The sequence below is a fragment of the Geotrypetes seraphini genome, chromosome 5 (genome assembly GCF_902459505.1).
Source record: "Geotrypetes seraphini chromosome 5, aGeoSer1.1, whole genome shotgun sequence".
Classification (NCBI taxonomy): domain Eukaryota; kingdom Metazoa; phylum Chordata; class Amphibia; order Gymnophiona; family Dermophiidae; genus Geotrypetes; species Geotrypetes seraphini.
Genome location: NC_047088.1, coordinates 111,829,473 through 111,843,131, shown reverse-complemented (window position 1 = coordinate 111,843,131; position 13,659 = coordinate 111,829,473). Strand labels below are relative to the sequence as shown.

Below are 13,659 nucleotides of genomic sequence, written 5' to 3'. Positions count from 1 at the left end.
GAGGGTGTGGATAGACTGGAGTGAGCTTTGACGGAGACTTCAGTAGTTGGAACCTAAGAACAGTACCGGGCAGAGCTTTAGATCCTTGCCCAGAAATAACTAAGGAGAAGAATAAGAAAAAAAATAACAAAAATTTTTTAGATTGAATCAGGTTGGGCAGACTAGATTGACTATTTGGGTCTTTATCTGCCATCATCTACTATGTTATTATGTTACTATGGTGGAGTCGCATGAAGCCATGAAGGGAGTTGGGTGTGTGGGGAGGGGGGAGGGGGATGTGGGAGGGAGGAATGGAGTGGGGATGAGATAGTTGCAGAGGGACGGGATGATGAAGTTGGGGAGTGCAGTCCTTACTGGAGATGGAAGGGGGGATTTAGTATGCTGAGAGTGAGTAGCCTCAATGTTAAGGGCCTTAATAAAAGACAATTATTGTTGAAGGAAGTTAAGCGCCTGTGCTTTGATATTTGTTATGTACAGGAAATACATTTTTTGAAGGCAGGGGAGAAACTTATTCAATTTCGGGAGTTCCCTCTTAGGGTCTGGTCGTCTAATAAATTGGAAAGAAAAAAGCAGGGGTGGGGATCCTTTTCTCAAAAAATTTGACAGTGGCACCCCAGAGGGAATGGAGGATGAAGGTGGGCGGTGGATTATATGGACTGGGATGGTAAATGGGGAATTGGTGACATTGGTCAATCTATATGCACCTAAAGTCAAACAGGAACAGTTTTTTGAAGAGTTATTGCCCAAAATATTATCAGTCAAGGTGGGGCACTTGGTTCTTGGGGGAGACTTTAATTTGGTGTTGAATCCCAGGTGGGACTCTACGGGCAAAGGAGGGGTTCGCCTTAAATCAGACAGACGGAGTTTGAAAAGTTTTTTTGGACATACTTAATGTGGTGGATGGGTGGAGAGTGCAACATTGGATGGGACGAGATAATGCATATTATTCACCTGTGCATGACGTATATACTCGTATAACTTGTTATATAAGGATAAGAGGTGGGGAGGGAAGTTAGTAGATGCCAGAATTGATAGTATTGTTTGGTCAGATCATGCCCCTATTTGGATGGATGTGAAATGGGGAGTCTCAAGGGTATGGGATTCTTATTGGAAATTAAATGATAGCCTTTTGAGTGACCCCCCAGATCACGTGGAAAGTTGAGCAGGGGATTAATGATTTTTTGGAGCATAATGACATTGTCCACTTCTCGCCCATGACAATTTGGGAAAGTTTATAAGTGGTACTTTGGGGGGAACTTATTTTGTTGGCATCCCATAAGAAAAAGTGGAGACAGAGGGAAGAACAACAATTGAGGGATATCCTGCATAGGCTGGTCGAACAACATAAGAGGGGGCCTAGGGAAGAGCAGCTTCATCTTCAGATTCACGAAACCCGTATGGCTCTGGGGAAATTGGAAGATGAGGTTATTAAATTTAATTTAGACAAACTTCATCTTAAATATTTTGAGACTGGCAATAGAGCTGGCAAATTGTTAGCCCATAGAGTGAAGCTGCACAAACCCAAGCTAATATTATGTCTATTAAGGCCGCAGATGGTTCCCTTTTGCTTGACAATGCAGGTATACAGCAGAGATTTCAGGATTTTTATCAAGAGTTGTACACTCCTGAAGTCGGCAGGGGATATTATTGAATACTTGCAGGATTTGGATTTGCAGTCTGTATCTGCTTCAGACTCTTAGAGGTTGGATGGTGATATAACCATGGAGGAGGTGCTGCGGGTGTTCCGTATGTTGAAGCCGAGAAAATCTCCAGGGTTAGATGGGTTCACGGAATTGTTTTATAAGCAATTTGAACCTTTGGTGGCACCTTTATTGGCGCGGCTTTTCAATTTCCTACAGGATGGTGAGTAGTTACCTTTCTATATGAAGTTAGCAGGGATTACAGTGCTCCCGAAACCTGGGAAGGATGCTACCATATGTGGCAGTTATAGACCCATTGGGCATTGACACTAAAATCATGGCTCGAGTTTTGGCAGATAGATTGACCGATCATATGCCAGCGCTTATTCACCCTGATCAAGTTGGGTTTATTGGAGAGTGACAGGCGGCACATGGAATTCATAGGGTGTTGAATTTGGTGTGGCATGCACGGAGATCGGGATCTCCATGGGTAGCAGTAGCGGTGGATGCAGAAAAGGCTTTCGACCGTGTTGATTGGAAGTTTATGGAGGCGGTTTGCAACGGATGGGGCTGGAACAGCGTTTTATCTCCTGGATTCTTACTTTGTACCATAGTCCAATGGCCTGTGTTAAAATAAATGGGGCTTACTCTATTCCATTTGAGCTCTATCGGGGGACGAGGCAGGGGTGCCCGCTCTCACCACTGCTGTTTGCTCTGGTGATTGAACCTTTGGCACAAAAGATATGACAGTTTTATCATGAGAGGTCTTCCCATACATGGGGTGGAACACAAATTAACCTTATTTGTGGATGACATCCTAGCAATAGCTGAGGGCTTGAAGCAGTACCTTCAGGATCTTATGCATGGATATGGGCAGTTATCTGGGTTTAAAGCGAATATGACTAAAACGGAGATATTGAATATTTTGGTGCCAGCTCAGGAAATCCAGGAGATACAGCATCAAATTTCTTTTCGGTGGGTGATGGGTTCCATTCGCCACCTAGGGGTTCACATGGGTGCTGATTGGTCTTCTCTGTTTCATCTTAATTATGTTCCAATGGTTTCCTCTCTGATACAAGAGCTATCTAGATGGGATAAGTTATACCACTCTTGGATGAGTAGAATGGAGGTGGTGCGGATGATGGTACTTCCTAAGTTTTTGTATTTACTTCAAGTTCTTCCTATTGAAATCCCTAGAGTTTATTTTCAACACTGGCATAGGATCCTACTTAACTGTTTGTGTGTGTGGAGGGGGTCGGCATCCCCGAGTGGCTCGGTATGCCATGTTCAAGTTTAAGGGGGAAGGGGGCTTGGGTATTCCCAACTTGGAACAGTATTATAAGGCGGCACAGATTTGGGCAGTGGTGGACTGGCATGCTACGTCACTCAAACTATGGGTTCAGGTGGAACAAGGGTTGTTGGAGGGTATGAGAGGCATTCGTACATTAGGCTACCTACCTTGGGTGGGTTTAGGGGATAAGGACTTCGGGGATCTGAGTAATCCATTCACTGGGTAAACATTAAGGGGCTCATAATCGAAAGAGAAAAACGTCCAAAAACCGGCACTTTGACGAACATTTCCCAAATACGTCCAAGTGCCAATAATAAAAATGGGTTTTGGATGTATTTCTAAACAACCTAGGCCTAGGTATTTGCTGATTGTACCCTTTCTCTGATTGTACCCATTCGCTGATTGTCCAGCCCTTCTTTATTGTAAACCGCCTCGAACTTCTACGGCTTTGGCGGTATATAAGAAATAAATAATTATTATTATTACATAGTGCCGCTGAACGACCAAAGCTAAATGGGGCATTTTGGGAGGAGTGTCAAGGGGGGGGAGTTGGGGGTACGTGGGTCGGCTTAGACTTAGTCGTACAGCATGTATAACCGAAAGTTATACAGCTGATGATCGATGGAACTTGGACATTGTGACTTAGACCATATACAACATGGTCTAAGTCACAAAAACCCACCTAAAGTCACCAGATAAGCACTGCAAACACATAAAACAGACCCCAACACACTACCCCAGTGATCCCTGACCCCCCACCCCCATAAAAATATTAATCACACCTTTAAAATTCAGCCTCCAGACCATCATCACCTGGCCGCCTGGCATAGGAAAGCCTAGTCGTCCAGCACAGAGGCTGCTTAAGTCGTCTTGGGGGTGGATTAGGGACTCATGGAAAGGAGGACCCATGCCCATAAGCCCCTGTAATCACTGCATTGATACTGAAACATGTGCATTCTCCTATACACCCCCCAAAACCCTTTTGTACTGGCATATAAGTGGCTCCTGCAGCCATAAGGGCTATTGGGGTGGTAGATAAGTGGGTCTAGGGGATTCTGGAGGTGGTTTGGAGAGCTGTAGGGAGGAGAAGCCATGGCATCCTTTTTGTGAAGTTCACAGCAGTGCCCTGTAAGGTACCCCACTATTTAGGTGGCATGTCTGGGTGTTCAGTCCATCACTTTGCAGATCCCTCCCACGTCCAACAGGGCTTGTTCTAGGCAGTTTAGACTTGGACGAAAAGTTGGACGAAAATGTGGTATAAAAATGGATGATTTAGCAGCTTGGACGATCAGATAGGCAGGATGTATAATTAGACGATTTTCGAAATGAGAAAAAAGTTGGACGTATTTTTCGAAAATGTGTCTTAAGCTGTTTTTTTACTTTGGACGACTTGTGAGATGGATGTAAACAGACTTATGCCCCTCTAAGGGTCTGGAAAGGGGTATATCAGAAGTTAGTGGGGAAGGCTCAGGGGATACATTTCCTTCTTCTTCGGTTTGCGCCGGACTTTCTCATGGGTCAGGAAGGGGGCATTTTTAAGCGCTGAGAGCGTTGGGGATTGGTATTGCTATGGACAGTTCTTGGAGGGGGAAACAATTAGGGCATTTCCTGAGGTTCGGGATCAATTTCAGCTGGAGCATGGGGACTTATTTCCTTATTTGCAGGTGAAAAATTATCTCAAGCGGGCTTGGGTGAGGGACAAAATAGAGCAGAGAAGATTATTTACATTGTCCAATTTGACACGGATAAGAGGACATGAAATGAAGCTAAGGGGGGGCAAGTTCAGGACTAATATCAGGAAGTTCTGCTTCACACAGAGAGTGGTTGACATCTGGAATACTCTCCCAGGGGAGATTATTGCGGAATCGACAGTCCTAGGCTTCAAAAGCAAACTAGATGCATATCTCCTTGAGAGAGGCATATAAAGATATGGTTGGCTATAAAATAAGTCAGGTGTATACCTAGCAGGGCCTCCGCGTGTGCGGATCGCCAGACTTGATGGACCGAAGGTCTGATCCGGAGATGGCGCTTCTTATGTTCTTATGTTCTTATGGACCCTAATGTTCTACAGAGTTCCCCATTTCAATTGTTGCTTGGGGCCCCAGTTCACCGGGGCTGTATTTTTGTTTTGTATAAATGGTTACATGTTGATAGTGATCAGAAAACATCCTATATGAAGACATGGGAGGGGGATCACATATAGTTTCAAGTTTTATTTTATCTTGATGGATCGCTTATTTACTTTACTAAGCGATTTACTGGGGATGAATGGGAACAGATAGCTTTGAGGATTCATCACGTAGCGATGGCGCCACAGTTGGTAGAGAATGCAATTAAGCTATTGGTGTGGTGATATATTATACCGGTGGTGCTTAGTAAGATGTATTCTGCCTGTACAGGTGAATGTTGGAAAGGGTGTAGCCAACGGTGTACCTTTTTATATATGTGGTGGGAGTGCCCCCAGACTTTTGGGTTACTGGCCCCAGGTATTTGGGTATGTGGGGCAACTTTTACAATGTTGGGTGGTGATGAGGGCTGAAACTGCATTATTGGGGGTGATTCCCAGAGGGGTGGATGATAATCAAGACAAGCTGGCTCGGCTGGCATTCACGAGAGTCAAAACACAGTGAAGAAAGTGCTGGGAATCAATGATTTTCTCTGTAAACACTTGGAAGCAGCGATTTCTCTATGCAAGCTGATGTAATTGGGGGGGAGCAGCCAGTAAGCTAAAAACCGTGAATAATCGAAACTGCGAATGCTGAAACCGTGAATACGGAGGGAGAAGTGTATGTTCTTTGGGTTGTATTTGCAGTGTTTAAATAAAGAATTACAAGAAAAACCACTCTATTTTAGATGTTTTTGTGCTCAGCATATCTTTCTTTAAGAGCCATTTTCAAACAAAAAACATCCAAGGGAAAATGCACAAAATCATGCCATTGGGATATCTAGGCCAACATACTTATTAAACTGGCCACACACACACATCACAGTGGGGAAGTGAACTGCAGTGAACTTGGCTTAAAAGGTCCCAGGTACACATCACATCACATTATATATAACTCCCTTATATTGCATGGTGAACCCTTCAAGAGAAGCAAAAAAATGTACTATATCCAACTATACAATACTACAATAGCCCTTATGGCTGCAGGTGTTACCTATATATTGGTTCAGTAGCCATTTTGTGGTTTTGGGGGTACTCAGACTTTCCACTACAAGTGTACCTGTTAGGGTGGAATATGGGTCTAGGTCTCCTTCTCTACAGTCCACTACACTAACTACTAGGCTACTCCAGGGACCTGCTTGCGTCTCATTTATCTGTAGCTTTCATACAGCCTGGTATGTATGTCATTTTCAGCTTTTATGGGGATGGGAAAGGGGTCAGTGACCACTGGGGGATTAAAGGGGGAGACATGCCTTTATCCCTCCAATGGTCATCTGGTCTGTTTAGACACCTTGTATGGCACTTAGGGGCAAATTCTATAAATGTAATCCCAATTGTAGGTGGCGGTAGGCATCCTACTGCTTTCTAACCAGCCAATCGGGATGGTTAAAAAACCAACAAAAAAACCACCCGAGATAGGCAGTCTACACTGTAGGTGTTTTTGCGAGCATAGGGAAAGTGTAAGCCGCCTAAGCTCGCCCAAGGCTAGGCGTGGTTTCGCTTGGTAGCAGCCTTAAGGGAGCTTAGGCAGCCCTAGGCATCTCCCTAGGGCCACGATAGTTGCCTGAAATGTAGGACAGCAAAATAATCGCAGCAAGGGAATCTCCCTGCCACAATCAGTTTAGCGGCCACAGCAGGGAACCGACCCCCAAGAAGTCGGCCAGCAGAAGGGATGCCCAAGTCCCTCCTGCTGGAATCCTTGAAGCCCACCCCCTGAATGTCCATAGCTTGAGGAGTACCCAATTCCTCCTGCTGTCATCACCCGAAGACAGTCCCTCCTGCCGGACACTTCCCCTTGAAGATCACCATCAGAGGGGATGCCTACTCCCTCCTGCCAGAACCCCCCCTGAAAATTTGCCCCCATTCAGACCTTTTTCTTGTAGGCTGGCTGGAGGGATGCTTGCTCCCTCCATATGGCAGGCCCACCTCCACAGAATGGCGGGCCTTCCTCTTCTTAGTGCATTCTGGGCTGCACTGGGCAGAGGCCTATGGTCCTGATTCCGGTTGACCCAGGCGCCTAAGGCCCCTCTTATGGGAGGGGCCTTAGGCGCCTGGGCCAACTAGAATCTTAAGCCTCTCTCCATTCTGGGATTCACTGGGAGTGCCCTAAGACTCCGAATGGCCAGATCCCTTAGGCTTTCTCCAAGGCGCTCAGTTTATTTATTAAACACCTGTGTGGAACACTGTCAAAGGCTTTGCTAAAATCTATATACACCACATCTGGTGTACTCCCTCTATCCAATTCTCTGTCTGACAAGACCTGCCTATAGTGAATACATGTTGCCTCAGGTCCTGTAACCCACTGGATTCCAGAAATGTCACTATTCTCTGTTTTAAAAGCATTTCCATAAATTTATTTACCACAGAAGACAAACTTAAAGACATGTAGTTCCCTACTTCCTTATGTCCACTTTTGTGGAGAGGTACCACATCTGTCCTCCAGTCCTATGGTACCACTTCCTACTTAAGACAAACATTGAAAAGATCAGCCAGTGAAACCGCCAGAACTGTTTCTTCAGTACTCTTGGATGTATATAATCTGGCCCCATCACTTTGTCCACCTTTAGTTTAGCTAGCTCCTTATGAACACAATCCTCTGAATATCGATAAGGGTCTACAACACCTCCATCTCTATTTGTGTGTATCTTCTGTGGTCCCGCTTCCAGCGCTTCAGCTGTGAACATAGAATTGAAATATTTATTAAGCAATTCATCCTTATCTTTAACAATTTCTACATATTCCTCCTCTTTACCTTTGAGTCTTACAATGCCACTTTCGCACTTCTTTCTATCACTAATATATCTTTAAAAAAAAAAAAGTTTTGTCCCCCTGTTTTACTGTGCCAGCTATTTTTTTCTTCATGTGCATCATTGCTTTCCTGAGTACTCGACCAGCCGCTCTTAACTTTTCCAGATACTTTTGTCTATACAGTACTGTATTCTTCTTTCTGTGATCTTTTGTAGTTTATGAAAGCTAATCTCTTTTCCTTACCTTCTCAGCTACTACTTTTGAGAACCAAAGCAGCACTCTTTTCCTCTTACTTTTACATACAAAATGGTTTGTTGTCCTTACAATAGCTCCTTTCAGTTTTGTATGTACACCACCTAGACAGCTTGACGGTATATCAAAATTTAAAAAACTTGAAACTTTTGCCCACTGCTTTTCTACTTCTTCCAGATGTTCCCATTCAGACAATTCATTGACATAATCCCCCAGCTGAACAAAACTTTTTTTTTAAGTCTAAAACCTTTACTTTTGAATGAGCCCTCTCTACACCTGTCTTAATATTAAACCACACAATGCAGTGATTACCCACTGAAATATTAGAAACACTTTCCCCATTTGTAAGCACTAAGTCCAGTATGACCCCATCCCTACTTCTAGAAGACCCCACAGTTAAAATCACCTATTAATAATACTTCCCCTTTTACAGCTATATTCTGAATATCTATTATTAAATCTGCCTACTTCTTCTGTCTATGAAGGAGGCCTATATATATCACACCAGTGTGCTAATTATCTCAATATTTATACCACATAGCACACATAACTACATATGCATGGTTATAGATTTGCTTCTTAGGTGCTTTTAATGCTTGCTAAAACTAACCCCCCTCCCCCCTTTTTTGAAGCCATGTTAGGCTTACTTTTTTTTTTTTTTTTTTTTTCGCAAGCCGCAACAGTAAAAGCTCCAGCACTCACAGACTTCCTATGAGCGTCAGAGCTAATACCGCTGAGGCTGGCGATAAAAAAGCCCAACATGGCTTCATAAAAGAGGAGGGGTACCAAACCAAAACCTCATATAAGCTGCACATGTATAAAAATCAAATTGACTATGTAAATAAAATGGGACTCACAAATGTCAAAAGTCAGTGAACTAGTTTGGCTAAACTGATACTAGTTTCATCAGTTGTCCTATAGTTTATAACAAATCCTGTGTCTCCTCCCCAATTTTTTTAAAATCACTCCAAAAATTATCAGTACAGGACCCTATATTCAGCCAGCAGCAATCAGCATTTTTCTGACTGCCACTGGTGTTATTCCCAGAAATTTAATGTTGGCATTTAACTGGCCAAGTGATGATTTCATCCCCAGAATACCCACAAAATAGCTGGTTTCAAGTTGAGCGCTAAGCAGACATTTTCAGTGGCACTATCTTGTTAAGTGCTGCTGAATATGACTGGTTAGCTCTGAACAAGTGGTTTAACTGGCCAGGAGGAATTTCGTAAGAATATAAGAACATAAGTGTTGCCATACTGGGACAGACCAAAAGTCCATCTAGCCCAGTATCCTATTTCCAACAGTGGCCAATCCAGATCACAAGTACCTGGCAAGATCCCAAAAGAGTAAAACAGATTTTATGCTGTTTATCCTAGAAACAAGCAGTCAATTTTCCAAAGTCCATCTTAATAATGGTTTATGGACATCTATGAAATTATCCAAACTTTTATTAAACCCTGCTAGGCTAACTCTGCAGAGCTAGAAGCATGAATAAATATGTCAAGAGGTTTCAGTAAGTTACAAAGACAAGAAATTTCTTACAATGCATTTCTTTAACAGATTTGGTCTCTTAAAATCCTGAAGCAGCCTGTTGGCGAAACGCTGGCCACCATTGGCCACTGTTGGAAGGTCCGTGTCTTGCTATTTACTGCAGTTGGGAAGATAAGTTTGACTAATTTTCAATATTAATAAAAACTGATATGAATATTTATACATCGCTAAGTTTGTGAAATTGATATGAACATTTGAAAGCGCATTGTGTTAAGTGTGAGATATATGCTGGAGTTTTTTTGCCTGTGACGTAAATATACCCTTTCAAGTCAGAGGGTAACTTCCCCTGATGGGGTTCTGAGGCTTTTTTTCTCCAGTTTAAAAAGAGCAAAATGTCTGTATAGTAATTGCTGTTCCTTTTGTTCTCAGCTTTATATAAATAGTGGGGTTCCCCAGGAGTCTATGCTGGAACCGCTGCTTTTTAACATATTTATCAATGACCTAGAGATGGGAATATCTAGTGAGATAATTAAAATTGCTGATGACACAAAGTTGTTCAAAGTTGTTAAATCATAAGAGGATTGTGAAATTTGCAAGAGGACCTTGGGAGACTGCATGTCAAAATGGCAGATGATGTTTAAAGTCAGCAAGTGCAAAGTGATGCATGTGGGAAAGAGGACCCCAAACTATAGCTATGTGATACAGGGTTCCACGTTAGGAGTCACTGCCCAGGAAAAGGATCTAGGTGTCATCATTGAGGATATGTTGAAACCCTCAGCTCAATGTGCAGCGGCGACTAAGAGAGCAAATAGAATGTTAGGAATTAGGAAAGGAATGGAAAACAAAGATGAAAATATAATGCCCTTGTATCACCACACCACCACTATGGCCACACCACGAATATTATGTGCAATTCTGGTTGTCGTTTCTCAAAAAGATATAGCGGAATTAGAAAAGGTAAAGAGAAGGACGACAAAAACGATAAAATGGATGGGATGACTTCCCTATGAGAAAAGGCTAAAGTAGCTAGGGGTCTTCAGCTTGGAGAAGAGATGGCATAGAGGTGATATGATAGAGGTCTATAAAATACTGAGTGGAGTAGAAAAGGTAGATGTGAATCACTTGTTTACTCTTTCCAAAAATACTAGGACTAGGGGGCTTGTGATGAAGTTACTAAGTAATAAGTTTAAAGCAAACCAGAGAAAATATTTCTTCACAAAATGTATAGTTAAACTCTGGAATTTGTTGCCAGAGAATGTGATGAAATCAGTTAGCTTAGCAGGGTTTAAAAAAGATTTGGATAATTTTCTAAAAGAGAAGTCCATAGGCAATTATTGAGATGGCTTGGGGAAATCCACTGCTTATTTCTAGGATAAGCAGCATAAAATCTGTTTTAATACTTGGGATCTAGCTAGGTACTTTGGACCTGGACTGGCCACTTTTGGAAACAGGATGCTGGGCTTCATGGACCCTTGGTCTGTCCAAGTATGGCAACTCTTATGTTCTTATGTTTGTTTTAACATTATGTATGTATTTGTATAAACCACTTTGGAATAAGGCACTGTTTCCATTTAGGTTAAAAATAGTGTTTATTGGAAGCTTCTGTACTGCTACTAATGACTGGGAAGTCAATTCAGAGCAGTTTACATGAGCTTCAGTAAAGGTGTTACAATACATGATCTTTAGTAAAGGTGTCTATACTTCAGCCACATATGTTTATACATGTTCCTAAAGAGGTGTAAAAATATGCAGCTATGATTTTGGCAGCTGTTCCAAGGATATTTTACAAAGACTCATAGGCACCTATGTTATCTTTATAGAATAGACTCAAAATAGGTACCTAGTGTACTTCGCCTCCCAACCTAGTTGACCTATTATAAAATTGCATTCTAACTCTGTAGCCTGAGCCATACTAGAAGTATGAAATAGATTAAGCTTTGCCATGGTCAGTAAGATACAGCTTCCCAATCTTGTCCTGAGGACTGCACAGCCAGTCAGGTTTTTAGGATATTCACAATGACTATTGTGGCAGGGTAATAGGTGTTGGCTGTAGCCAAACATCAAGCAGAGCGGAACCTTGGAGTGGCTGAACTAGGATTGCCTGCTCAATAAGGAGTTCTGGGATCAACCTGGATACAAAAACAAATGTTCATTTATTAGGATCACCTGAGCCAACACAAAAGGAACAAGAAAACTTAGTAAATCTTTTTTCCAACTTGACTGTTTTAATCACAGTTTCAGCATACTGGCAATTTCTCAGTCCTTGCCAATCATATAATCGCATAATTCCAAAATCAACTTAAATTCTTCGGGCTTCTTGCCCACTGTAGCAGCTCTTTCGCAGATAAGCTCTGGTGTTTGCTGCTGAGGACAGAAGGCTTGTAAGCAGACTTTGTTACAGTCCATGTGCAGTAGCCTCCTGCATTATCCAAGGTGTCTCTTTGCCCTGCTTCATTTAATAGGAGAGAAACAGGTTCCCATCGTCCATTCCTTCTCACTGCATTGCACGTGTGCTATTTTCAGGAAATGGATTACTTTTCCATTTATTCCTGCTTTCAGGCTAAGCACTTGGGTTCAGGAACCAAGAATACATTTATAATTCGCATTGAAGGGATGTCTTATGTTTTTTTAAATCTAAGAGGTTTTCACAAACAAGCCCTGATACCTTTATCTGCTTGCCACAGCATTTTTTAACTTTTCTTTCACATTAGGGTCCCATACATAATCACATTCCATACTCTCATTTCCCTCAGAATTTAGCTCCCAACCCTCAAACTGAACTTGGTTCTAGGCTAGGTATTTCAGAATCATGATCTCTAACCTGGCGGCCATGTTTAGCTTCAATAAATTTCTGCCACATTCATTTCCCTGCTTGGAATCTTATTCTGGCTGGCTGAAATCAAATTGGCATTTCCTCTAAGGCAGACATGTCAAACTCTGGCCCGCGGGCCAAATCTGGCCTGTGGTGTAATAAAATTTGGCCCGCCAGACAATTACAAAATTTCACTTAAGCTGGCCCGCCAGCAGACAGGTACAAGCGCCGCATCAGCCAGAAACGAGTGACTTGCAGCTATGATTGAAGTCAGGAGAGCAAGCACTACCACGCATGCCTGACAACCTGACAGCCATAGATCAGCGGCTGGAAGTGATCTTACTAGCGGAAGCTAGCTGAGTGCGCCAAGCCTGCTGACCTGGTTTGACCAATAGGACATCTTAATGTCATTTTTGCGGGTAGTTCATTCTAGATCTCCGCGGAAAGTGTGATAGTTCTATATTTTTTCCTATTTTTTTAGTGCCGTTTTGTCATGCTGCTTCGCTTAATCACCAGCGCGCCGTGGCGGGGCTCTGGTAAGTACTACAATCGGTTTTTGTCTGTATACTTACTATCCTGCTGAGTGAAAGCAGTGTCTGTGGCGGGAGTAAGCTTTGTACATTTTTTTTCACTGGCTCTGCAATTATGGTTACTGAACAGGGAAGGAGAAAAACCAGTCCAGTATATATAGAGGGATCAGTGTACTTTCGGAAGATTAGGATCAATACTGTCGGGATTCTGTTTGTAGTACAACAAAAGGCGCAAAAACAGTTATTGGATTATCAGAGTTAAATACACTTTTCTTTAAAAGGGTTTAGTTGTTTGGGTTTTTAAAATCTAATTCGGATGTGATATGTATTTCTCATTTGGTATTAACATTATTTGTAACTGTAGTAATGCGGCTAGAACGCTATTAATTTTGACCTGTTCTCTCTTTAATATCGAGTGTCTTCACAAAATGCATTCGTAAATAATATGTGACTTGAGTTTGTTGACCAGACAACAAAAGGTAGAAAAAATAATTTTATTTTCTGCTCTGCGATTACAATATGTCAGATTTGAAATATGTATCCTGCCAGAGCTGGTGTTAGACAGCAGGCGTGAACTAGGACCTAAAAGAGAGGAAAAGTCATTTTTATTTATTTTGTTTACATCACAGAACCAGCGTGGGGTTGGAGAGGTTGTAACCCAGTACTTCTACTAAGGGTTGTAACCCAGTACTTCTACTAAGGGGTCTTTTTATTAAGATGCACATTTAGCA

At 42.3% G+C, this 13,659-nt stretch overlaps 1 protein-coding gene across 5 annotated transcripts in view; it reads left to right on the top strand.

Annotated features, from left to right (window-relative positions):
• The window catches only part of KREMEN2 (kringle containing transmembrane protein 2), a 109,247-nt gene that overhangs the window by 47,608 nt on the left and 47,980 nt on the right, over window positions 1-13,659 (top strand). Inside the window, exon 1 of one of the 5 annotated variants that reach the window (XM_033944093.1) lies at window positions 12,891-12,934. The exons of the other annotated variants lie outside the window; for them this stretch is intronic. Within the exon in view, the coding sequence (XP_033799984.1) occupies window positions 12,892-12,934 (43 nt within the window). The 5' untranslated portion in view covers window position 12,891. Of the gene's footprint in view, window positions 1-12,890; window positions 12,935-13,659 lie in introns of those variants that run through there. 5 annotated transcript variants of the gene reach the window in all.